Here is a 26,842-nt window from a genome sequence, read left to right as displayed (position 1 = left end):
GGAACTTGTGGAAATCTGTATAAGCAGGGCTCCATCCACAGCATCGACAGTTCTTCTCTGCTCCAAATCAGCTCTGTGCAGCTCCTATCTTCCATGAGGTGGACATTTTTCCACTTGTTGACTTGCAGTTTTGTTCTCTTAGCTCCCAGGTTGATTTCCTGGGTGTTCGTAATGATTTGATATTTATCTAGCTCTGCTTGAAGGACAATACGAGCTTAGGGTCCCCCTGGCCCTCTGCCTACTTAACTCATCCTAGAGTTCACATGAAGGAAGTCATGACTATGCAGTCTTTTCTTGGATTTCCTACATAATCATGCTGTCTTGGAAAACTCACACTTTGTTTCCACCTTTCCAGTCCTTATGCCTTTAATTTCTTTTCATCCTCTTTCTATTTGTCTAGTGGTTATCCTTAACATTGAGCATATATACTCAATTGTATTAAATATCAAGTAATTCAATGACTGAAAATAAACGAGCAATTAAAAAAGCATTAGTCCTAATTATTCCTCTCTTGTCTAACATGCCATATGTGACCTCCATGGTATTGATATGTTAAAATTATCATCAGTGTTGGTTAGATATTCCCATCTGTTCACCAATTTCTTTGGTTATGATTGCTTCTTGATTCAACTCCTTCATTCTGGACTCAATTACTGTCTTCCCAAAGGGCTCCTTTTCTATGTTCTTTATCTGAAAATGTCTTTGTTCTGTCCTTATTGTCAAGTGGTGGGTTAGTAGACACAGAATTGCCAATTGACCGTGATAGTCTATCAGCACCTTGAAGATAACATTTTACTGTTTTTTGATCTTTGTTTTGTTGAGAGGTATGGCATTTGTTGGTCTAGTTGTAGATCTTTTATCATTTAATTTCTGTTTTCTCTTCTAGTGCCGTTGAAGGATTTCTCCATGGGTCTGAAGTTTCTGCATTTTCACTCGGGTAGGTGTGAATCAACTCAAGACTCAGTGTACTTTCTCATTCTGAGGTTGCCCTTACTTCATCAACCCTGGAAAAATTTCAATGTCACTTCAAATGTCAAGTTTTTCACAGTCTGTATTCCACTGAAATGCCTGGAGACATACACAGAGCCTTCTCATTCTATTTTCAAGGCCTTGTAAGTGCTTCCATGTTTTAAATTTCCTTATCTTTATCTTCCAGGCTCTGTTTCAGGAACCTTCTTCATATTTACCCCGTATCTAGCTAGCTACCTAACACTACCATACAGTTTTGGACTTCAAAAATTATATTTCTTGATATTGCCAAATGTTCCATGGTGGAGGGAACAAAATCACTCCCAGTAGACCCTTGAGTTAACGGTAATGAAAGACCCAGGATGTCATCATATACTGATCCAATACAATCTTATTCGATATTTTCCTCAAAATCCTCCCAACATGCCATAGCATTCATTACCCAGGGCCTTTGGCAACCTGAAACCCCGAGGTTCTCAATGGGGAGGCATTTTACCCCAAGGATATTGGGAAATGTCTGGAGATTTATTATCTCAACACAAGGGGAGAGGAAGTACCCCTTGCACCAAGTGGGTAGAGGCAACAGATGTATATACACCTCCTACAAGGTACAACATAGTCCCCCACCCCCAACAAATCTTGCCCAAAATGTCATTGGCGCTGATGTTGAGAAATCCCGTTCTACCCTAACCAATTATAATGCCTTAAAGATCTCTAAGCTCTTGACATGATTATTTTTCTATGTGTATACGGGAGCTTATTTTAAATCTAAGTTTCAACTTAGAGTTTGTTGCATGCATTGTTTGCACCTGAGTGTTTGCAGCATTCAAATATTTTTTCCTACCTTTATTTTTTGACAGTGTATGCACACAACGTGTTTGCCTACACATTTCAGAAACTGAAAGGCTTCAAAGAAAGGAAGTTGTTTGCAGAAAAATATAGACGAGGAGAATTAAACGTCAGACACACCCTGAAAAAAATAGGTTTTATTTTAGATGATCACAACAATATTATATGTATCTGGGACATTTCTTCAAGGAAATTATTGGCAGCCATTGCAAACAGGAGGACCTTCATTCACACCTTTTATTGGGGGATGTTTGTGTACAGTCATGGGTTTCACTTTACTCCTCTGTTTTATGGAAAATGTTCCACAGGAGAACATGGCAGCACTTATTAGCGAGAGGGTGGCAGTTGTGATTCCTAGTGGGAATACATAGGAGAAGCGTTTCCTTATCAGCATTTCTTTTCCAATGGGAAAACTAAGTGGGAAATCAAGGGTGGTTTGGCCATAAAAATCCACAGCAAAATTCCAGCTCACTGTAATCGCAGTACAACTACAACTACAGATGAGAAAGAAGGCAGAGATGTTGTAACACAATCGAAGGAAATCTGGGTATGGGGCATGGATCCAGCGGACCACAAGTGCCACTGAACCAAAAATCAGGACTACGGAATTCAAAGAATTTGCCAACAATATCAGGCCCTGCCCATACCAGATTTCATCTGAAATGACCCAGCTTCCGTTGATCCTGCCATACATAGGCCACTCAACAATTGCACCAGAGATGTTAAATTTTTGAAAGTAGAAAGCTTCCCAAAGTCCAATGTACACAATGGAAACAATGTTGCTGTTAAACTCCCACACGTGCCAGGATCTGCTGTTGGCTAGACTGATGCCCAAAGCCCAGGCCAGATAACTGAAAAACAGGCCCATCAGTTTGAGGTACAGGTGATTCAATTCCCGTTGACTGATGACAGGGTAGAGGCATCATGAAATCAAACCAGGAACACACCAAAGAGAAAAAAGAAACAGAATGAATGAGTCACAGTTCTGAAAGTGCTCAATATTTATGTCTTCTTGTCCTTCTGGTCTAAGGGTCATATTTAATAGTCTTATATATGTATTTGCTTTCAATTATTCTATTTATTTATTTCAATTATTTATTTATTTATTTCAATTGTTCTAAATGTTTTATGTAAGGATAAAATGACCACGGTGATGGTATAAAGTTACATGCCATTCTTGGAACACAGTGTGACATATCTCTCAACCACCAAACTGTTCAATATCTCTTGTCTAGCAACTCCCATTCCAGGACTTTTGCCAAGTTATTGCTAAGAGTTTGCAAAAATATACATAGAGAGATATGTTTTTTTTTTCAGCACCGTTTATCAGGGAGAAAAATTGGAATTAAGTAAATGTCTACTAATAGAGGAATCATTAACTAAATTATAGTACATCAAGGATTATAGTGAAATATTACACGACCATTACTAAGAATGAGTGAATCCATGTAAATGAGCTGAAGAAACCTCTGTGGGAAAGCAACATGAAAAATAATACATCTGGCATGCCAATCTGTGTCAAAAGAAAACACACAACTTTCTTTATATATCTACAAGTATAGATATGTACATACATTTTTGAAAGTTTAGAAGGATGCACACAAAAAGAGGAACCCTGATCAACTGACAGACGTAGAGAATTTCATTCTTATTTTCATTATTTTCTATAATCTGTATGGTGCATAGTTTTAAATGGAAAACGGAATAAACATAACCTTGATGATCTGTAACATGTTGCACACAACAAATCATGCTAAGCGTGCCTGAGTGGCAGAGTCAGTTGTCGGCCTTGTGATCTCAGCTTAGGTCTTGATCTCAGGGTCATGAGATGAAGGCCCACATGGCTCCTCCACTGGGCACAGAGCCTACTTAAAAAAAAAATTCATGCCTATTTACTTTTTTTTAATCCATCCCTTGCTTAAAACTCTCCCTTTAGACGTTGGCTTCTTTTAAGGGTACAACTTAAAAATAGCTTCATGTGTTTTGCATGAAGCAAATATCTCTTACAAAGCAAAATCTAGATTGTGGACAAATCTGTTTGCATCTGTTTCAATTCTAATCCTTGGAGTTCGTGGCGAGGATAATCAGAAAATGATACTCCTAGGGCTTCTCCCTCTGCTGATTAGCAGAAAGAATGAGACAGAGTGGAATGCTCAGAGTGGAGAACATAAACAACCACCCACATAGAAGAGTTTTAGGACCCTGCAAACTACATCTCCTTGCTATGAAGCCTGATATCCCCAACACTGTATCCTCTCTGTTCCATAATCTTCTGGGGAATGCACTTCCTCATGGCATGAAAGCAGCAGTTCTAGTAAAATTGGAAAAATGAGTTTGGAGCTGACTGCCAGTTTGATGACGTCACTCTCCAGGAATGATATTTCCTTGCCCATAGAGGTCTGAGGGAATGGTCCATAGGACCAAGGAGTTTTGACAGCATGAAGAATCAGGAAGTAGAATGTTACAAATGCAGAAAAGTATGCCAGTTCAAGGAAGTTTGGGTGCATCTGTGTGTGGAACCAGTGGAATGAGAACATGTTTTTCCTGATGATCAAATTTTAAACACTCCCTGTATCTTACGTTAACATATTACCCATATGCCACGTAGAAGGACTCCAGTGTGCAGAAGATTAAGGAATGGTAAATATTCTTCGTAGCAGCAGGAAATTTGAAACTGGAAGGGGAAAATGTCAAGCCAACCTTAAAAGATCCACAAGGAGAGAGGAACGACCTATAGTAAAAAAAAGCTACAATTAATGTAGAGTTTGGGGCTCCGAAGAAAGCCCAACATACCCTGCCTCTTACCAAATATTTATTATACATAGCTTGCATCTTGTAAAGGCCATTCCCTATTCCAGATAATTTACATTAACACATTTCAATTCTCATAGCAGCCCAATGATAGGTATAGAGTTATGACCCCCATTTTTGAAACGAGGGGCTGGAGCTCAGAGAGGTTGAGTAACTTACTCTAGGTCACATAGACATAAATGGCAAAGCCAGACTCTAGAGCTCTTGGTATTGACAGAGTTATTCATGGCTCTCCTGATACCAGATGGCATTTATTCACATCCCAAGAGAATAAAAACTACAGGTGCCTCGACAGCTCAATCCATTAAGCGTCTGACTCTGGATTCATCTCAGGTCATACATGATCTCACAGTTTGTGAGTTCAAGCCCCACGTTGAGCTGTGTGCTGGCAGTGCAGACACTGCTTGTGATTCCCTCTCTCTCCCTGTCTCTGCCTTTCCTCTGTTTTTTCTGTCTCAAAATAAATAAGTAAACTTAAAAAAAATAGATCATTTCTATGTCAATTATAATAGTGGCCCATATTTTATGTCCCATAAAAAATGAAGCTGAATCTTGAAGGACAGCAACATATCGGAAAACAAATTACAAGTTTAGTCAACGATGCGCATTGCTGGTGGGAATGTTAAATAGCACCGCCACTGGGGAAAACAGTACAGAGATTCCTCAAAAATTGAAACTTAGGATTGCCATGTGGTGCAGCCCTTCCACTTCTGGATATGTATAACCAAAAGAAGAGAAAGCAGGAACTCAAATAGATATTTGCCCACTCATGTCCGTAGCAACATTATTCACAAGAGCTTGAGTGGAAACAACCCAGATGCCCGTCAGTGGATGAACGGATAAACAAATGTGGTCTATCCATATCCGGAATGATATTCAGGCTTCTACAAGAAGGACATTCTGACACCTGCTACAACATTGGGTGAACCTCAAGGGCATTATAACGAAAATAAGTCAGACAAAAAGAACACATACTCTATTGTTCTACTTCTCTGAGTAACCTAATCAAACTCATAAAGACAGAAAGTTCAATAGGGGATGGGAAGGGGACTTAGTGTTCAATGGGTACCGAGTTTGTTTTGGAACATGAAAAAATTCTGGAGATGGATGGTTGTGAGGGTTGCACAACAATGTGAATGTCGCCAATGCTGCAGAACGCTTCAAAATGGTTACATGAAAAATTCTTTGTGATAGATGTTTTATTACCATAAAAAAGTGTCACAAAAAGCAGGTATTTTATAATAAAAAAAAAACAAAGTTGTGTTCAATCTTTCGAAGAAATGACACCCTGTGGTTTGGCAACACCGTCCCTGCATTTGTAAGTTACAAGCAGTAACATTTACAAGTTTGCTTTCCCACAAACACACAGTCATATCACTGTGGCATGGAAAGACAGGTCTGATGGTGGGGATGCCATTACCCCATATTGTGAGTTTTCATTCATAATCAAAGTGATACTCACATAAACTCAGTTTTAAAAGCCGATGGCATAGAGACTAGTAGGCCACGGTAAAAATGTGAAGATGCTGGGTTATGTGAAAACAACAGGGGCCTGGACTTACTTTCTTGGTTGGACCATCCAGTGAATGACACGTAAGTTCTTCACAGACAAGATGAAATGATTCAACTAAAATGACCCCCAAGATGTCTCAAGGCTCTCCTTGACCAGGGAAAAAGAGAAAGCACAGTAGTTTCCCTACTGTGGAAAAAAAAAGCCTTTCTAAGGACACACACAGCAGTAGTAGCTGCCAAACTGTAAGGGAAATAAGCCAAATTATTCTTGGGGTGCCTGGCTTGTTCTTGATCTAGGGTTGTGAGTTCCAGCCCCACATTGGGCCTACAGGTGATTCACCAAACAAACAAATGTCCTTATTTTTCCATGACTACAAGTGTGGATCTGTGAATTATGAGTGGCAGCTACATTCCAAGAGATGCTATAAAGCACCAGAGCAGTGAAACACCCCTTGGAGAGGTGACAAATATTTCCGGAAGAGAAATTTCTTTTTGGAAGACCTACATCAAATAACCACTGTACTTCATGAGAGTCTTAAGTCGGAAAACTATAAGAAGGTCCATATTGAGTTGGAAGAAAGATGTGTCATGACGGGAGCCAAAGTTAGGGCCAACAGGAATGCACCTTCCTTAAGCTGCCGTGGACAGGGATGCATGGATAGATATTGACGTAGGTCTCATATGTGGCCTCTTTCTGTTTTGTTTCAGTTGGGAAGATCAGTTCTATCCTCCCCCCTTTTGTTGCCAGCTATGCTTACAGTTGTAAACTTATATAATTTTAATCTAAGGCTACGATCCAAATTATAAAAACTCACACAGTAAGCATGATGTTAAAGTGAACCAGAGCCAGAACTGTGCAGAGAGGAGACGCAAGGGTAGAAAGGTTTATAGCAAACAGGGAGAGTGCAGAGAAACTTACACTATCATTTTCTGTTTCTTTTTGTTTCCTACTTTAGCTGCGGTGTAATTTACAAAGAGTAAAAAATACTCACCTTAAATGTTCAGCTCAGGGAAGATTTACCTATTTTCCACAGTAACTCCCATTTAAAGGAAAAGAATATTCCAGTCCCCCAAACCTCTTTCTTGACTCTTCCTAGTCAATAGCCACGTAGGCCTGCCCCCCCACCACCCATGTGTAAACAACTAATCTAGTTACCGCTACAATAAATGTGTTTGCATATTATTTTTAAATGTTTAATGTATATTTATTTTTGAGAGAGAGACACACAGAGCATGAGCAGGGGAGTGTCAGAGACAGAGGGAGACACAGAATCCAAAGCAGGTTCCAGGCTCTGAGTCGTCAGCACAGAGCCCAGTGTGGGCCTCCAACCCACCAACCATGATATCACGAGCTGAGCTCAAGTTGAACGCTTAACGGACCGAGCCACCCCCGTGCCCCTGTTTGCGTATTCTTAAACTTCACATATATGGAAACACACGGAATGTAACGTATCTTTGCTGTCATCTTTCTTTTGTTTGGCATACTGTGGGTGAGATTCACCTGTGCTGTCGAATGCATCATCACTTTGTTCGTTTTTGTTGTTGCATAGTATTCCGTTGTTTGGCCATACCCAATTTGTGTACCCATTCTTCTGTAGACGGGTATCTGGGTTGTCTCCAGTTTGGGGCTATGATGGGGAGGAGTTTATTAATATTTTACAAATAAAGCATATATTTCCTTTATAAGTCAACTCATTTGCTCAAGCAGCAGTTAGGAAATCTGTGTTTTGTAGAATTAGATTTTGTTTTTTTTTTTGAGAGAGAGAGAGAGAGAGAGAGAGAGAGAGAGAGAGAGAGAGAGAGAGAGAGAGAGGGAGCTAGTGTGAGCTGTGGACGTGTAGAGAGTGAGTGGTAGAGGATCCAAAGCAGGCTCTGTGCTGACAGCAACAGGCCTGATGCAGGACTCAAACTCACGAACCGTGAGATCCTGAACTGAGACAAAATCAGATGCTCAACCAACTGAATCAGCTAGCTGCCCCTGCCTGTAGAGTTAGTTTTCTAAAGACATGTGGCAAGCCAGGAATCTAGACGGACTTTTAACACTTCACAGACAACCCACACCCTATTTGCTGCTCCCCTGTTTGGGGGGAGTCTTTTAGAAGAGGAGAAAGCCAGGAAAGACAGGTGGATGGAAACTTCTATTCTCCACAAGACTTGTGTCATTCTTGTAGAGAAAAAGCATATATCCTAGAGAAATACGCAGAGGACATTGAGTTGGGGTATGGAGTCTCTGATAGCACACTCAGTCATGTGAAAAATAGCTTTTGGAGCATAAAAATAACTCCCCAGCAGATAATTCTATTATTGTGTCGACCACTATGTTGGAGGACCGTCAAAAGACCTCAGATTTCATCCCAGCTCATCCTCTGACCGGTGACAAGCCACTTAGAATCTCTATATTTTGATCCCTCATGTGGAGGAGGGGAGCCACCTGCCCCACATCCTTTCTGTGCCACAGGAACTCTGTGCTTCCCGGTGCTTAGGCAATCAAGCACATTCTCCAGGGCTACCGGAAAGAGAAAGGTAAAAGTAATCCATGAACCATGAAACATCAAGTCACTGGGCATTATGATAACTGTCACCTCCTGGTGTTTCCTCAGAACCTGAGCTGGGACTACTGGAGAGGATGAGGAGTTGCCAGCATTAGCCTGTGCTACCTTCCCTGCCTTGGTCAGGAAGTGCTGTCACTCTTATGTGGCTCCCTATTTCCCAGTCTCAACAACAAATATTCTGGCACTTTCGGTTTTGTCTCCAGCCCAAGTGCCATATGGAATCCCTCTTGCTCCTGATTTACCTTGGAAGGATATCTGTGACGGAGAAAGGATGTAAGAAATGGCCCCAGCCCTCATAGCATCCTCTGGTACCTAAGTCAGTGCTAGATACATTTGCATGTCTAATACACAGGATATATTCTTTTTGCTTATTCTTGTAAAAAATAATCGTTCCAAGAGGTAATTTAGGAGGTCTTGAAACTCATTTTTTTCCTTTTCTTCTTTTACCCATCTGCCCCAAGGCAAACCCAGCCACGGCGATCCCCTTGCTTTATGTATCTAAAGTCCTTATGATCCATTGGGTTGTTCTCTCTTGAGACTGCAGGCAAAAGGGCTTCACACACCCACCAAACACCCACCAAAGGCGATTCAGCCACTCCCCTGTGACCAACAGGTGGCAGGTGTGTCACTCTGTTGGTGGTCACCGTCTCCTGTGAGAGAAGTGGGTTGAGGCAGCCTTTTCTCATAAGCATGTCTTCTACAGCCTTATGTTTTCCAAGTAACCTGTGGCATTGATCCTCCTAATTTACACAAATCCGCTTTAGAAGCCCCTATCTGTGAAGTTGGCCTTCATTAGACTTATTGCAGTGGAAGGTTTCGTTGGAGGAAACGTGATATTTACCCAGAAGCCGCTGTACAAGCCATTACAGTTTCCTGGAGAATATGTGGGACTCAGGCCTAGGCCACCCTGAAAGTCTGAATGGGACTCAGACTTGCCATCATGTCTTTCCAAAGACGTGGGAAGGGAGCCAGGAACTCTTCAACTAAAGGAAAAGGATGTGATTTTCTCCCATTGCCCACTACTTGAGAGCTCAGGGTGTCATGTAAGTAATGGTCAGCAGAAAAATATTAGAATGCTATTAGAATTTTACAAAATCTCAGGGGTGACTGCGTGGCTCAGTTGGTTAAGCATAGGTAAGGCTTTTGCTCAGGTCATGACCTTGTGGTTTGTGAGCTTGAGCCCCACGCCAGGCTCTGTGACGTCTCAGGGCCTGGAGCCTACTTCAGATTCTGTGTCTTTCTCTCTCTCTCTCTCTGCCCCTGCTCAGCTTGAACTCTGTTTCTCTCTCTCTCTGTCTCTCTCTGTCTCTCTGTCTCTCTCTCTCTCTCTCTCTCTCTCTGCTAAACATTAAAAACTATTTTTGTTTTTTTCCAAAATCTGCATCAAGAGGAAGAATCTGTTGCCCAGAAACCATAATGCAAAGCCTAAAGGCAAAGTGCCTGTTTAACATTCTACCAGAGCACTCAGCCCGCTTGGGTCTACAGGCAGTGTTTTTGGAAAATATATTTAAACAGCTGATAGACTTATGTTACCACGGGGAAAAATTTTCAAACACTATGCTGTCAAAGACTTAAATATTCTTTGGAAAGAAGGACATTCCATGTTAGCCCTCTGATTTCTCTTCTGTGAATTTTGTGTGGACCATAGGACTGTCGCTTTAGACTAAAATGAGTACGGCACCTGAATTTTAACGTTTAACCTATTAAAACCTTATTTTTTAGTCATTTATTTAGTTGAATTGAGGTCATTTAAACATCTGAAGAGTGTGAATCCTATTAGCAACCAAGCAGCACAAGTAGAAGGTAGAAGTCTTATATACTCGGTATCACCAAGGCTCTTGGTTCAATGTTTTGGTGGCACTTTGCATGTGAAAGATATCCAATGAATTTTTGGTGAAAGAATTCATCAGTGGGTGAAGGACTGTCTTAAGCATGATTCTGGAATGCAATCCAGTAGAAGGGATTAGAAGTTACCCTGGGAGGTGAAGCTGACTAGGCCACCTATAGAGTTTGGGAGTAGAAGTCCACAAAGGTCATACCTATTGGGGTAGTTCTGGAAGAATATATTTAAATTTGTATAAACAAGACCTATACTCCTAATGCAACTTAAAAATAATTATATTAACTGTTGTATTGATATCACCAAAAGAGACGAGATATTTCCCGCCCCCAAACCACACACACACAAATACAAGTGCTGGCTAGAAAAAGTAAATATGAACTGAACGTCTAAGAATGAGTGAGACTTAACATATGTCCCTACTCCAAGTCCTACTCCAAGATATCTACTAAGAGAAATACAAGTACATGTGTTCATAAATCCAAATGCAAGTGTGTATAGTACCTTTCTCCATAATTGCCTCATTCTGGAAACAACTCAGTGGGGGAAAAAGACTATCTTAAACAATCCTCAAGAAACAAAGTAGATGGATGTCTGGTGGCTCAGTTAGTTAAGCGCCCAACTCTTGATCCTGGATCAAGATCCCAGCATCCTGGAATCAAGCTATGCATCAGAGCTCTGCCCTGGGTGTGAAGCCTGCTTGAGATTGTGTCTCTCTTTGTCCCTCTCCTTCGTTCATGCTCTCTCTCACTAAAGTAAAAAGTAAGTAAACATGGGTTCTGTGTGACTCAGCAGTTTAAAAATCCAGCCATTGTTTTCAACTCATGGCTCATGAGTACAAGCCCCACATCAGGTTCCACACTGACAGTGCAGAGCCTGCTTGGGATTATTTCTCTCCTCTTATCTCTGCCCTCCACTGCTCATGCTCTCTTAAAATAAATAAGACTTTCAAACAAAGTCTTGAGAGAGGAAACTGGAGAGAGGAAAAGACATACCACGTTCTTGAATAAGGAGACTCATGTTATAAATATGTAAGTTATCCTTCAGTTGACTTACAAACGTAGCAGGATCTTAATTTAAAAAAATCATGTTTTTTTTTCCCAGTCTGGAGTAGCACAAGTTGAGTATAAAATTCATATGTAAAGATAAGAGGGAAAGGGGTGCCTGGGTGGCTCAGTCAGTTAATAGACTGATTTTGGCTCGTATCATGATCTCACAGTTCCTGGGTTTGAGCCCCGCATCAGGCTCTGTGCTGACATTTTGGAACGTGGAGCCTGCTTCGGATTGTGAGTCTCCCTCTCTCTCTGCCACTCCCCCACTCATGATGTGTCTCTGTCTCTCAAAAATGTATAGACATTAAAAATTAAAGATACATGGGAATAATTAAGAAATCCTAAGAATGGGGAGAGAATAAGCATACTACTTGCAATAGCATTTTATTTAATTAGGGCTTTAAAATTTAAAAAAAGTACATTATTGACACGTCATACACTGATGCCCCAAAGGATTCCAATAGACTGTCCATACATGGACCCAATATCTATGGAATTTAGTTTATGAAAATAAGACAGCATCCAAATCAGTGTAGAAAAGATACTTGTTTTTGTCTGTTTGTTTGTTTGTATTTTGTCTTCTTTATTAGGTGATATGGCACCAAAGGAGAGTCATTTTAAAGAGGTAAAACTGGCCTAATATCTTGCACTACCCATCAGGATAAACTCCAAACGAATACAATAAAAATGAAATGTTAACATAAAAAATGAAGAAAAACTTAAAAAATGCCTTTAGAGCATGGGAATAGAGAAATATATATCATGACTCAAATACCACAAGCAATAAAAGATTGATAAATTTGACAATATAAACTGTACCAAAAGCATTCATATGACAAAATGCAATAAGCAAAGTTCCCAAGTAAAAGCCAAGTTAAGAATAATATTTGTAAGTGAAGGCTCAAAAGGCAAAGGGCAAATACACTTACTATATTAATTTCTCCTAAACATCAAGAATATCAACAACTCAGGACAAGAACGGGTTAGGAATATGAGCAGGTTAGTGGTAGGCATTTTGTGACATGGACTCCAATGATCCCCTCCTTTCCCATATTCATGTCCTCACCTTCTCCCCTGCAGTGTGAGCTGGAGCTAGCACTTGCTTCTAATGAATAGGAAATGACAACAGTGATAGCATGTGATTCTATGATTAGGTTATACAAACATAGCCACAAACAATCAAACAAAAAAACAAACAACAATCATGACTTCCATCCTACTGGCATTCTCTCTTCCTCTCTCAATTACCTGCTCTGACAAAGGCAGCTGCCATGTTTTGAGAAGCTCTACTGAGAGGGCCATCTGGGAAGGAACTGAAGACCGTAGCCCATAGCTAATGAGGAGCTGATGAGATGAAATGTACTTACATTACAACAATGTAAGTAAGCTATAAGGTGGATTCCCCACTGAGCCTTCAAATGAGTGCAAGGCCTGACTGGCACTTGGTGAGAGACCATGAAGGAGAGGATCTAGCTAAGCTGTTGTCAAACTACTGATCTACCAAAGTTGTAAGATCATAAGTAAAATAAATCAAATTAAAACGTGCTTTAAGCCACGAAGTTGTAGGCTAATGTGTTACACAGATACAGATAAAAGATATATCACCAAAGAAATGAAAAAAATGCCTTGAAACATTTGGAAAAATATTCACCCTGACTAACAAGAAAAATATACATTGGAAATAATATAGAGATACCATTTCTCACCTATGACACCAAAGATAAATTCAAAAGATTTGTGGTGTTTTGTTGTTGTTGTTGTTTTTGTTGACAAAGCTGTGAAGAATAAGGCATTCTCACAGATTTCTCATGGGAATGTGAATTGTATCACCCCTTGGAGAACTGCAATCATCCTAGGAACCTAACTTAAACACATGCTGGCAAAACTACAAAAGTACGTATGCACAAAGTTATGATACAGATATGCATATATGCAGAGTCACCTAGCTGACTGAATAAACTAGGGTAAAGCCACACAATGGAATACCATGCAGCCATAAAACAGTGAGAAAGATCTCTATATCCAAGACGAAGTGATCCTGCAGGAAGTTATTGATACACACACACACACACACACACACATATATACACATACACACACATATATATGATATATGTATATGAATATGGTTGCCTTTTGAAAAAAATAGAATAAATACAAACACACAATCCCTGTATTTGCAAAAGAAAATTTTGGATAATAAACAAAAAATGCTTAAGTTACCTAAGATGGCAGAGAATAGGATGTGAATAGGAACAGAAGTTTATTCAGACAATCTTTTAAAGTAAATTTGACTTTGAAAATATGTAAATATTTCACAAATGCAAAAATAAAACTGTGTCAAAACAACAAATGTAAAAATGCAAAACAGGATGAAGGTACCAGTGTGGCTCAGTCAGTTAAGTGTCTGACTTTGGCTCAGATCATGATGTCACAGTTTCTGACTTTGAGCCCCACGTTGGGCTCTGTGCTGACAGCTCGGAGCCTGGAACCTGCTTTGGATTCTGTGTCTCCCTCTCTCTCTGCCCCTCCCCTGCCCACATTCTGTGTGTCTCTCAAGAAAAAAATAGAAAGATTAAAACAATTTGAAAAGAAATTTAAAAAAAATTAAAAAGAAAATAAGATGAAATGAATAAATCTAATTACTTATCAAGCATATATAACTATACAACCATCATTAATCATTAATGATATTAATGATTCATGATCAAAATATTGTATAATGTATTTTGATGATATGTATCTTTATCTTATACAAAAAATTTTAGAGACAAAGAGCTCTTTTTAATTTTTCTATGTTGATTTATTTTTGAGACAGAAACAGAGCATGAGTTGGGGGAGGGGCCGAGTGAGAGGGAGACACAGAGTCTGAAGCAGGCTCTGAGCTGTCAGCATAGAACTCAACGAAGGGCTCGAACTCACAAACTGTGAGATCATGACCTGAGCTGAAGTCAGACACTCAACCAACTGAGCAACCCAGGCATCCCTGAGGCAAAGAGCTCTTAAAAAAACTTTTTTCTTTAAAAAAAAAAAAAGCTTTGTTCAGTAGTCTTGTGGCTAATAATGATTATTGGTAATATTGTCAAAATGTTATATATCACAGAATAAAGCAAATAAGTACGTTAATATCACTGGGTTTTTTATCTGGGAGAAATGCAATATAAAATTGTAGTTAGACAAAAATTCTATGAGATTGAGTTAAATATATATTTCATCTATATGTGATGATTTTTTTTCATAAAAATTCATGTATCCTAGTTCTTCCCACTAAAATACCTTCATACAAAGACAAGCAAAGAATGAGCACTACCAGTGCCTAAACTGTGGTTTCTAAATACCATTCCCATGTCTAGGGATCAGGAATGGCATGCGGGTTCAAGATCTTGGGCCTCAGATGTATGTGATTCACTTGGGACATCTTGTTGAGGCACAAAAAAGCCTCAAAGACTAAATGGGACTGCATAATGGGGTTTCTTTTTGGGTGATAAAAGTGCTCTGTAATCAGGTAAGTGTAATAGCTGTACAGGTATATGGATATACCAAAAAGCACACACTTGTAGTTGTTAAAGAGTAAATTTTACGGTATGTGAAATAACAGAGAAATTGTTATTAAAATATTATTAAAATAAAGTATTTTGAATAACAGAAATAGAATGGAAACTACCATCACTACAACTGTGCAGGCCACAAGAATCATGATTCTTCATAGGAAGTCTCTCTTAATTGATAGGGATGGTCAGAGAATTAATCAGCTGGTAAACAGTTTCATTAAATACTGCAACTCTGCATTCCAGAGGAGGAATATGGATAATACCCATGTGTGCTGAGCATACTGACACAATGTGGGTTTTCAATGTGCAGAACCTTGCTGGTATATAATGGAAATCTCAGAGAATTGGAAAGTTACAAAAATTTTACTATTGCATAGAATGTAGCATAGCTGAAGAACATGAAAAAAAATACTGAATACAAAAACATATTTTTCAAGCAAAACAAGCATGGTATAAATAGCCAAGAATCCAATGTTTTTGCAGAAGTATTCTAGCATCGTCCAAACAGGTATCAGCCATAAAAGAATGACAGGCTCTGGGAAAAGACTTAAGAGTTTTGTTTTGTTTTGTTTTTGTTGTTGTTGTTGTTGTTGTTTGCAAACATACTGAAAAACACGCTGAAAGAACTGAGATGAAAACAATATCCTGTCCATGAACTTCAGCAGTCTTCTTCAACATGATGGCAAGCTCTCAGAAGTGGCATAAAGCTGAAGAAACAAGCATTCCCATATATTACAGTCACACATATTATTAACAGGTTAATGTCTCAAAATTCTCGAGACTGCAAAGATAGCTGCATGATCATACTGTGTTGAGAATTTCGTTTGCTCCTGAGATAGTGTTTCTGCAGAATTCTTCCTCTTGAAATAGTAACATGTTTTCTAGTCATGTCTCTTGAAAAGAAAAGGAAAACTATTTCAGTAATGATTTGACTTTATTAAAAATGCTTTTCTTCTGGCATCTATCTGACTGGCTCAGTGTAGAGCATGCAAGTCTTGAGGGCAGGGTCATGAGTCTGAACACCACATTCGGTGCAGAGATTACTTTTTAAAAAAAAACCCTTTTCCCCTTAAATGTCACTGAAAACTGGTTAATAAAATGATTTTAAGCAGGGTGTACGTGTACTTATTAATACTGCAGGTAGGTTTTTAGCTGGTAAAATTAATTTGTTTAAAAAAATAGTTTCATGAGAAAGGGGGGTTTCTAGTATGTCCATAGAGCAATCTATGGTTGACAACTGTCACGTATTTTGCAAATAGGATCCTTGGGGCACCTGGGTGTCTCAGTCAGTGAAGCGACAGACTCGATGTCAGCTCAGGTCTTGTGCCCAGGCCTTGCAGGGTCATTGAGTTCAAGCCCCCATTGGGCTCCACACTGGTCATGGAGCTTGGTTAAAAATAAAGGAAAAAAAGAAAAAAAAGAAAGGGAAGGGAAGGGGAAAGAAAAGGGAAGGGAAGGGAAGGGAAGGGAAGGGAAGGGAAGGGAAGGGAAGGGAAGGGAAGGGAAGGGAAGGGGAAAGAAAAGGGAAGGGAAGGGGAAAGAAAAGGGAAGGGAAGGGGAAAGAAAAGGAAATGAAAGAAAAGAAAAGAAAGAAAGAAAATAAGATCCATGAAGATTTCAAAAGAGAACTGTGAACCAGGGCAAAATTTTGTGTGTATAGTAGTATTTGTCTTACAGAGAATGTCCACAAAGTTAAGAACCATGGGCATTAAATGTAATTGGATACAAAGTAAATAATATAAATATAAAATATATTTTATTTTAACTTCTTTTTTTTAAAATTTTTTAAAATGTTTTTTATTTATGTTTGAGACAGAGAGAGACAGAGCATGAACAGGGTAGGGGCAGAGAGAGAGGGAGACACAGAATTGGAAGCAGGCTCCAGGCTCTGAGCCTTCAGCCCAGAGCCCGACGTGGGGCTCGAACTCACGGACCGGTGAGATCGTGACCTGAGCCGAAGTCGGACGCTTAACTGACTGAGCCACCCAGGCGCCCCTATTTTAACTTCTAACATTTGATGAATATAGTTGTTAACTGTATTACTGATATGTGCTTCTCTTTACTATTTTTTGTTGTTGTTGTTCAGGAAACTAAGGTTTATATAATGAATTTTATTAAGAAAGTAGTGTTGTTTGACGGAATCAGTAGGTTACGATTGTCTTGAATAAAAGTTTTTTGAAACAAAATCTTAAATTAGGGGCACCTGGGTGGCTCAGTCAGTTGAGCATACAACTTCACCTCAGGCCATGATCTCTCAGTTTGTGAGTTTGAGCCCCACATCTGGCTCTGTGCTGACAGCTAAGAGCCTGGAGTCTGCTTCGGATTCTGTCTCCTTCTCTGTCTGCCCCTCCCCTGCTCATGCCCTGTCTCTCTCTCAAAAATAAATTTAAAAAAAAATTTAAAAATCTTCAAATAATATTGATGGATACATGTGAAATGACATATGTCCCTGTGACTCTACTGCCAACAACGCAATAGTTTGATCACAAAAGGAATAATCAATGCAACTGAGTGAAACTTTGAATATATAGATACCACCAGTTACATTAAAGACATTTATGAGACAATAAAGGGAATCTGAACATTGACAGAATACTTCATTACAATAGGAATTACTAACATTTATTGGTATTTATTTATTGGTATTTAGAGATGTGTATTGAAGTATTTAAGAATAAAAATAATACACTGCCAGGGATTAATTACAAAGTAATCCAAGGAGGGATTGGTAAGCGTCAGGGAGGATACAGATGAAATACTATTGGAAACATAGTGACAATCTTGAAGTGGAAGTAATCACCTGTCCATTTTTGAATGCACTGAAAAATTTATATAATAAAAACATGGAAACAATCTCACAAGTTCATATTCAAGATTTGAGTTGATACTCAAAAACAAAAAATGCTGCATGCCCAACACAGGACCCAACATGGGGTTTGAACTCATGACCCTGAGATTAAGCGCTGAGATCAAGAGCCAGAGGCTTAACTGACTAAGCCACATAGGCACCCCGATAGCTGTTAAAGCTTTTTAAGGCATATGATTGTGCAAGGAAATGTCCACTTTTTAGAGAGTAATATTGAAGCATACAGGAATGAAGAGACATATCTGGGATTTGCTTTGGCATACGATGGAAAAAACAGATTAAAGGGGAGAAGAAAGGAGATATAAAGCTAATGTGACAAAATCCTGATAATTGTTGAGTCTGATAATGGGTGTGGTGGGTTCCTTATATTATTCTCTCTGCTTCTGCACATTCGGGAAAATTTACATGATAGTACAATGTTATCATCATCATGACATAGGAAATAGACATGGTTGTTTTTAGCAGAAGTTTAAGAGGGAAATGTGAGAATCACAGAAAATCTTATATCCATACACTAGGTTCAGAGTATTGATTATTTATTCAACAAATAAAATTCAGATCAAATAAGACCAACTGGCAGGCGGGGGCGATTTTTTTAATAGGTTTTTTTTTCAATATGAAATTTATTGTCAAATTGGTTTCCAGGGAAGATTTTTTAAGTGAAATTTCTGTAATTCAAACAATGAACCCGTGAATCAATGAACCAAAGGCACAGAGGATTATTGAGGGAAACAGGTGGCTACTTTCTGCCCAAAACTTTGGCATGGTCGTGAATCCTTGGAGCTATTTGTAGAGCATCTTGCTAATACTTCCCATAAACTCTTGGTAATCTTGCATTTGCAAAGCACTTGCAACTAGGAATTTTACATTTCTGTAATTTCAGGATGCGCTTGGTTAACCTGGAGGAATTGGTAAGACAGGAAAAGCAACCCATTCAACAACATCATGAAGGCAGCCAGGCATGCCACCAGAATGGCACTGCCAGTCTCCTGAGTATTGGGTTTGAAGGGTATAGAGAGAGACGGTGGGAAGGCAATACCCTCTTCATTCATCACGGAGCGGTTATTCCAGATCACAGCAATTGAAATACAGATACCAGAAGCTATGTTCAGAATTCCTGAGGCAACAAATAACTGACGGTGGCATTCTCCTTAAGAATTACCATGAACACATTCCTAAGTGAAAAGATGATGGAGGTTCTCCCCAAAAGACCTAGGAGGCTGGTGACCATCAGGAGAATTTGAGAAACACGAGTTTTTCTCAAAACAAAAGAAACAAAAGGGAGGTAAGTATCATGGTAGGTGTAATGGTGATACCCTATGGTTCTGTTGTAGCTGTTGACATGGTGGTAAATACAGTCTTTCCACATTCCCACACAGACCATGCCAGAGGGAAAGAGAGAGGTGTTGTCCATGTACCACACTCACCACTCCACAAGGCCCATGTAATTGGCAGTAAGGATCCATCCTATGGCGGCTATAGCAAAACCTGCTACTTGGCGGTTGGCCCTATTGATGAGCAAGACCATGGAGGCTGCCTACTGGGGTGAGGGGGACTGCAAACAAATACAGAGTGTCATGAGGGTGGGCTCCTAGGCTTGGAAGAGTGCCTTCCCCACCCCCACTGTGTGGTAAGCTGTGCTGTAGTTTGAGACCAGTGCCATTTGACATTCATGCCCTGCTGGTAGGAACACAGACTGAGGGGCGGCTGGGTGGCTCAGTCGGTTGAGCGTCCGACTTCGGCTCAGGTCACGATATCACGGTTCGTGAGTTCGAGCCCCCCGTCGGGCTCTGGGCTGATGGCTCAGAGCCTGGAGCCTGCTTCTGACTCTGTGTCTCCCTCTCTCTCTGCCCCTCCCCCATTCATGCTCTGTCTCCCTCTGTCTCAAAAATAAATAAACATTAAAAAAATTAAAAAAAAAAAAAAGGAACACAGACTGAACGAACTTTGGGAAGGGCCATTTGGATTAAAATGGACAGACTATCACACGGGCAGTTCCATTTCTGGGCGTTTGCCCAAAGAAATAATTAAGATTGGTCACCAATGTTTAGTCGTACACTATTAATCACTCTCTGTAATATTGAAAAATGGGAAACAAGTTCAAGTCTAACAATGGGGCTTGGCTAAATACTTCATGCTGCATCCATGAAATGGAGCTATGCGCCAACATGAAACATATTAACAGGGATCAAACAAGGTGTACCCTTTTGTGTTGTCTCTGTTCGTCTTGCATAGTATTTCCAGGTTGCATCTGTGTGGTAGCATGTGTGAGGAGTTTCTTTCTTTTGATTACTGAGTCCTGTTGAATTGGACGTATGTTTGTTCTCCCATCAGTTTTTGGACATTTGGGTTCTCTCCAAGTTTGGGCCATTATGGGGCTGCTATAAACATTTCTTCCTAACACTTTGTATGGGCCTACATTCCCATTTCTCTTGTGTAGGTCCCTTGGAGTGGGACTAGTGGGACATATGATAGGTGGATGTTGAACTTTTCCGAAAGTGCTTGACCATTTCCCCTAGTGGCTACACCATTCTGCCTTCCCACCAGCAATTCACGAAGGCTCCAGTTTCTCGACCTCTTTTCCAACATTTCACAGGTTTAGTCTTCTAGTTATATTGATTCCTGTTTCCAGTAAAACATGATGTAAGGAAGATGTTGACCATGGATCGAGCCCAAACGGGAACTTATGAAAGAGTACATAGAATGTCACCATGCATATAAACACAACTGGAAGTCTCTATATGCTAAGTTAGTAAGAGACATTTTTTACTGGGTTAGCGTTGTTAAGGCTATCTGTATTGTGAAGAATCACATCTGTACAGAAAAGCACACAAAATCGAAGTGTACTGCTCAGTGAATTGGCATGGGGCAAATAACCCCGTTGGCAACACCTGGTGGAGGACAGATAACGGAATCACTTCCTTACTTGTCTTTACAGGGCTTTCCTTCAGCATGGGCCCCCAAAAGTGTTGCTTCAATTCTGCCTGTTTTTCAAAACAGGGATCCTGCAGTAGGCGTTCCTCTGTGCCTGGCTTCTTTCACTCAACACTGTGTTTGTGACCTTGGATTGTGACTTGTTAAATGAGGTCTGGCTGTTCAAGCTTTTTAGGTACTTCTGGCATGAGCAAGATTTGTTTTTTTTAATAAAAACTATACAAAAGACTTTATTAAGGTTGTAAAGCAATGGAGGATTCTGGTATGTAATTCTGGTATGTAAGTACTCTGTAGTAACTTGTATTTGCACCTCACTATCTTCCCCTGAAGGAATCCCACACATGCTCGGGGATATTAGAATATCTTCTGTGAAGGAATCCCACACATGCTCGGGGATATTAGAATATCTTCTGTGGGACTGTCCAGAAACTTAGCTTTTGCCAGAACCCTCAGCATTTGCAAACATCCCCAAGACCACAACAGCACTTGCAAGCAGAAGTTGACAGAGGGCCTACTGCTCAGAAGGTCTGTAGGTTCAGAGCCACACACAGCCTGCAGAAAAGTCACCCCTGCCCACCCCAACCCCTCAGAGTCCAATTTGCAAATCAAATTGAAGACCTATACCTTATGTGTGCACTGGGTCTGAGACTAGAAGAAATTCCCTCATTATTCACATTCCTTTTCTATTCTATTGTATTTTTTGAAAGAGTGGGGTAGGGGCGGAGAGACAGAAGGAGAGAGAGAATCCCAAGTAGGTTCCTCACTGTCAGTGCAGACTGCCACGTGGGGCTCGAACCCACGAACCGTGAGATTATGACCAGAGCCGAAGTCGCACGCTTTACCGACTGAGCCACCCAGGAGCCTCAATAATTCACATTCCTAGACTACTGTGTCATTTCTAAATGCAAACTCTGATAGTATAAATGGGGACATAAAGCAAGATCAAATGTAAGCTAAAAATGGCATTACCATATGCACTTAATGACAGTATTGACTATCAAGTCAATTTTAGAAATTAAAGAGTCTTGGGATGCCTGTGTGGCTCAGTCGGTTAAGCATCCAACTCTTGACTTCAGGTCAGGTCATGATCTCATGGCTTGTGAGTTCGAGCCCATGTCAGGCTCTGTGCTGACAGCTCTGAGCCTGGAGCCTGCTTCAGATTCTGTGTCTGCCTCTCTCTCTGCCCCGTCCCCCCTTGCACTCTGTTTCCTTCTCTCAAAAATAAACATTAGAAAGAAAAAAAAGAAGAAGAAGAAGTAAACTGTAGGGTGTAAACCCTACCCAGTGCTGATAGCCTGTGGAGTCAGAACTTCCTAACAGAAACCCTAGAGTCTCTGTAACCTATGCCATGTGGTCGAGAGGAACATGACAACATTCTTTCCCTCAGGTCAATGTTGTCAAGCTCCATGATCTAATGGGAAAAGTGTAGAAATTGACATGTTTGTCTTTGGCTCCAGAGGAGAGCCACTTCCAGCCATTTTTCTGGAGGTACCAGCCACAGGGACTTGATACCCCTTCACCATCAGGCAGCTGGCATCCTCTCTCCTAATGGGCCATGTCCAACCCAAGATCTGATGAGACCAATGAGACTCTGAAGGATGCTGTTGAGATAGTCTGGATCTCATCCCATCAAAGCCCCTGGTTCACTTGCCGTTTACAAAACTGCACATGCATTTACCCAATATTTTAAAACCCTTCACGAAAATTGTAGAATAATGAGGCCATTGTGACATGGGAGCTGAGTGGAAAGTATAGCCATTTTATGGTTTGTCCTACCATTTGCTAAAAGGAAGGCCCACCCTAGAGAAGCATAAAAGCAATGCTGTACTCATTAGCAGTCACTCCCCCTCTCCCTCTCCCTGGCCCTGGTTCTTTGTGTTTACAGATGTGCCTCTTCTGGATATCTCCTATGAACAGAGACCTACACTATGTGGCCTTTGTGTCTGGCTGCTTCTACTCAGCATAACGTGTTAGGGGTTTAACCTTAGGTGTATCAGTACTCCATTTCTTTTCATGGCCTAGTAATATGCCACTGTATAGATATACCACCATTTATTTAGCAGGTGATGAACCGTCAGGTTGTTTTCTCTGCTGGGCTATTATGGATGATGCTACTGTGAACATCAATGTGTGAGTCTCTGTGTGGATTTGTGTTTATTTGTCTTCATCAGGAGTGGAATTGCTGGGTCACAAGGTAATTCTATAACTAATACTTTGAGGGACTACCAAATTGTTTTCGTAAGTGGTTGAAACATTTGGCAATCCCACCAGCAATGTATAAAGGCTCAAATTTCTCCAACTCCATGTAACCCTTGATACTGCTTGCCTGTTTGGGTTTTGATGATTGTGTATATGGAATCCCTATGTATGCTCAGTGTAAAGGGATCTTGGGGACAAGGGGCACTTTAAGAGTCAGCCTAGTTGTAATTTTCTGGTGTTCTGGCCTCATGAAGTTTAACACACAACTATTCTTACCAGTCTCTAGCTCGTAACCTGAGTGTGATTTCCATCCTTTACACTTAACAGAGCTTTGTGAATTCTGAAATGCTTTTCCCAATGGGAAAGCTTCCGACAGAGTGTTCAAGCAGGTGCTAGCTTCCCATGTGCAATATATACCTTACACTTGCCTGAGTTATGATGTGTTTGGTTCAGATTAAAAAGTCTATTTTTATTTTTTTATTTTAGAGAGAGGGAGAGAGGGCACAAGTGAGCAAGGGGCAGAGACAGAGAGAGAGAGAGAAACCCGGAAGGAGCAGAAGGAGAGACAGAGAGAGAAGCAGGGCTTGTGCTTACCTGGTTCAAGACTCAAACTCATGAACCATGGGACCCTGGCCTGAATCAGTTCAGATACTTAACCATGGAGTCACCCAGCCACCCAGAAACTCCTTCCTTCCTCCCTTCCTTCCTTCCTCCCTTCCTTCCTTCCTTCCTTCCTTCCTTCCTTCCTTCCTTCCTTCCTTCCTTCCTTCCTTCCTTCCTTCCTTCCTTCCTTCCTCCCTCCCTCCCTCCCTCCCTCCCTCCCTCCCTCCGTCCCTCCGTCCCTCCCTCCCCCCTCCCTTCTCTCTTTCTTTCTCTTTCTTTCTTTTCTTTCTTTCTTTCTTTCTTTCTTTCTTTTCTTTCTTTCTTTCTTTCTTTCTTTCTTTCTTTCTTTCTTTCTTTCTTTCTTTCTTTCTTTCTTCCTTTCTTTCTTTCTTTCTTTCTTTCTTTCTTTCTTTCTCTCTCTCTCTCTCTCTCTCTCTCTCTTTTCTTTCTTTCTTTCTTCCTTTCTTTCTTTCTCTCTCTTTTTTTCCCTTTCTTTCTTTCTTTCTTTCTTTCTTTCTTTCTTTCTTTCTTTCTTTCTTTCTTTCTTTCTTTCTTTCTTTCTTTCTTTCTTTCTTTCTTCCTTTCTTTCTTCCTTTCTTTCTTTCTCTCTCTTGTTTTCCCTTTCTTTCTTTCTTTCTTTTCTTTCTTTCTTTCTTTCTTTCTTTCTTTCTTTCTTTCTTTCTTTCTTTCTTTCTTTCTTTCTTTCTTTCTTTCTTTCTTTCTTTCTTTCTTCTTTCTTTCCTTTCTCTCTCTCTCTCTTTCTCTCCTTTTTCTTTCTTCCCTCCCTCCCTCCCTCCCTCCCTCCCTCCCTCCCTCTCTCTCTCCCTCTCTCTTCCACTTTCTTTCTTTCTTTCTTTCTTTCTTTCTTTCTTTCTTTCTTTCTTTCTTTCTTTCTTTCTTTCTTTCTTTCTTTCTTTCTAATTAGTTTTTTTTAATTTACATCCAAATTAGTTAGCATACAGTGAAACAATGATTTCAGGAGTAGATTCCTTAATGCTCCTTACTCATTTAGCCCATCCCTCCCCCACAACCGCTCCGGTAACCCTCAGTTTGTTTTCAATATTTATGAGTCTCTTCTGTTTTGTCCCCCTCCCCATTTTTATATTATTTGTTTCCCTTCCCTTCTGTTCATCTGTTTTGTCTCTTAAAGTCCTCATAGGAGGATTTTGGTCTTTCTCTGACTGACTCATTTCACTTAGCATAATACCCACCAGTTCCATCCACATAGTTGCAAATGGAAAGATTTCATTCTTTTTGATCACTGAGTAATACTCCATTATATATATATATACCACATCTTCTTTATCCATTCATCCATCGATGGCCATTTGGGCTCTTTCCACACTTTTGCTATTGTTGATAGTGTGGCTATAAACATGGGGGGGTGTATCTGTCCCTTCGAAACAGCACACCTGTATCCCTTGGATAAATGCCTAGTAGTGCCATTGCTGGGTCGTAGGGTAGTTCTATTTTTAGTTTTTTGAGGAAGCTCTATACTGTTTTCCAGAGTGGCTGCACCAGTTTGCATTCCCACCAGCAGTGCACAAGAGATCCTCTCTCTCTGCATCCTCACCAACATCTGTTGTTGCCTGAGTTGTTAATGTTAGCCATTCTGACAGGTGTAAGATGGTATCTCAGTGTGGTTTTGATTTGTATTTCCCTGATGATGAGTGATGTTGAGCATTTTTTCATGTGTCAGTTTGCCATCTGGATGTCTTCCTCGGAGAAGTGTCTATTCATGTCTTTTGCCCATTTCTTCACACAAAGTCTCTATTTCTAAGGGCAGAATGGATGGCATATGGCTGGCTACCTGTTCCCAGAGACAGGCAGGTTATTTGTTCATTTTCATGAGCCAAGGAGACTAAATTTGAGGGCTACACATTATGGCTAATTGGAGAACATAAAAGAGAAAAGGGGAAGTAGATTATGTGGAAACATGCAGAGAAGTGGCCACAGGAGTGGTGGATGTGTAAGACATACTTGAAATAGCAATAAAATGCCAATTAAATAAATACCAATAACTTCAATCCCACCCCAGTGAGGTTGTCTCATGATGCCATCACAACCGTGTGACACTACAAAGGCTGTAGAATGAAGGACCCCTGAAGGTTTCACGGTGGGATTACGTGGCCTGAGGGGAAGGATCTTCCCCTTCTACCTTCCTTAGTCTTCACCACTGAGTGACACTGATGTGGTGCCACTCCAGTCCGTGTCAGAAGAGACCAGACCAGGCATCAAAATGTGAAAGCAATGAACAGACAGTTAATCATGGATGGTGAGCAAAACAAACACTCATGTGGTCAAGGAGTCAAAACACAATAAAAGAGGGACCGAGAAAACACAACACAGACTCAGAAAATTAAATGTGGAATTACCCTGTGATCCAGCAATGCCACCCAACAGAAGAGACCACAGATACCTGCACCCCCACATTCATGTAGTGCCTTCCATGCTAAATCCAAATGTCTCTCCATGGAAAGATGGATAGACAAAATGTGGTCTCTACACACATTGGCATATTTATCAGCCTTAAAGAGGAAGGAACTTCTGACACTTGTTCCAACATGGATGAACCGTGAAGACCTTATGCTGAAACAAGCCAGTCCCCAAGAGACAAATACTGTGATTCCACTTATATGCAGTCCCTAAAGTGGTCACCTTCACAGAGACAGAGAGTAGACAGTGGTTGCCAGGGGCTGGGGAAGAAAGGAGTGGGGCAGTTAGTGTTTAACAGGGACAAGGCTTCAGTTTGGGAAGCCGAAAACGTCCTGGAGATGGGACAGTGGTGTTGACCTAACATTTTAAACGTCCATTGAACTGTACACTTAACACATGGTAAGATGATCAAGGTTATGTCCTATTTCACCACAGTAAGACACACACAACAAAGAAGGCCGAACCTCCACTGTCCAGTGACGCAGTCTCCGACGCAACGGAAGTCTGGGGAGGACGACGGCTAGCTACTGGGTCAGACGCGCAGAGCACAGGCTGTTCCTCTATCCAGCACTGTGTCCTCGCTTGTCCATGGCCGGACTCTCGGCAGGGCAGACAGGAGCACTCAGCCACCAAGCGTGACTGGTGCTCAGTCTGAAGGCCCTCTCCTC

General features: G+C 40.6%; 2 protein-coding genes across 4 annotated transcripts in view; both read right to left on the bottom strand.

Moving 5' to 3' along the window:
* Nucleotides 1-26,842, bottom strand: part of LOC124527579 (gamma-taxilin-like) — a 697,565-nt gene that overhangs the window by 211,693 nt on the left and 459,030 nt on the right. The gene's annotated exons all lie outside the window — the stretch shown is intronic.
* Nucleotides 1,938-26,842, bottom strand: LOC124527580 (uncharacterized). The gene is made up of 4 exons (XM_047100677.1): nt 26,639-26,842; nt 9,535-9,676; nt 4,412-4,549; nt 1,938-2,720 (listed from the first exon to the last, which is right to left on the bottom strand). Exons 2-4 carry the CDS (start codon nt 9,555-9,557, stop codon nt 2,012-2,014), a joined length of 870 nt encoding a protein of 289 aa, XP_046956633.1. The 5' UTR covers nt 9,558-9,676; nt 26,639-26,842; the 3' UTR covers nt 1,938-2,011.

Source organism: Lynx rufus, unplaced genomic scaffold (assembly GCF_022079265.1).
Source record: "Lynx rufus isolate CCGP_SWC_20201006 ecotype Redwood Valley unplaced genomic scaffold, mLynRuf1.p SCAF_51, whole genome shotgun sequence".
NCBI classification, from domain to species: domain Eukaryota; kingdom Metazoa; phylum Chordata; class Mammalia; order Carnivora; family Felidae; genus Lynx; species Lynx rufus.
The sequence above is the reverse complement of the archived record's forward strand: the minus strand, read 5'-3'. Positions and strand labels throughout refer to the sequence as shown.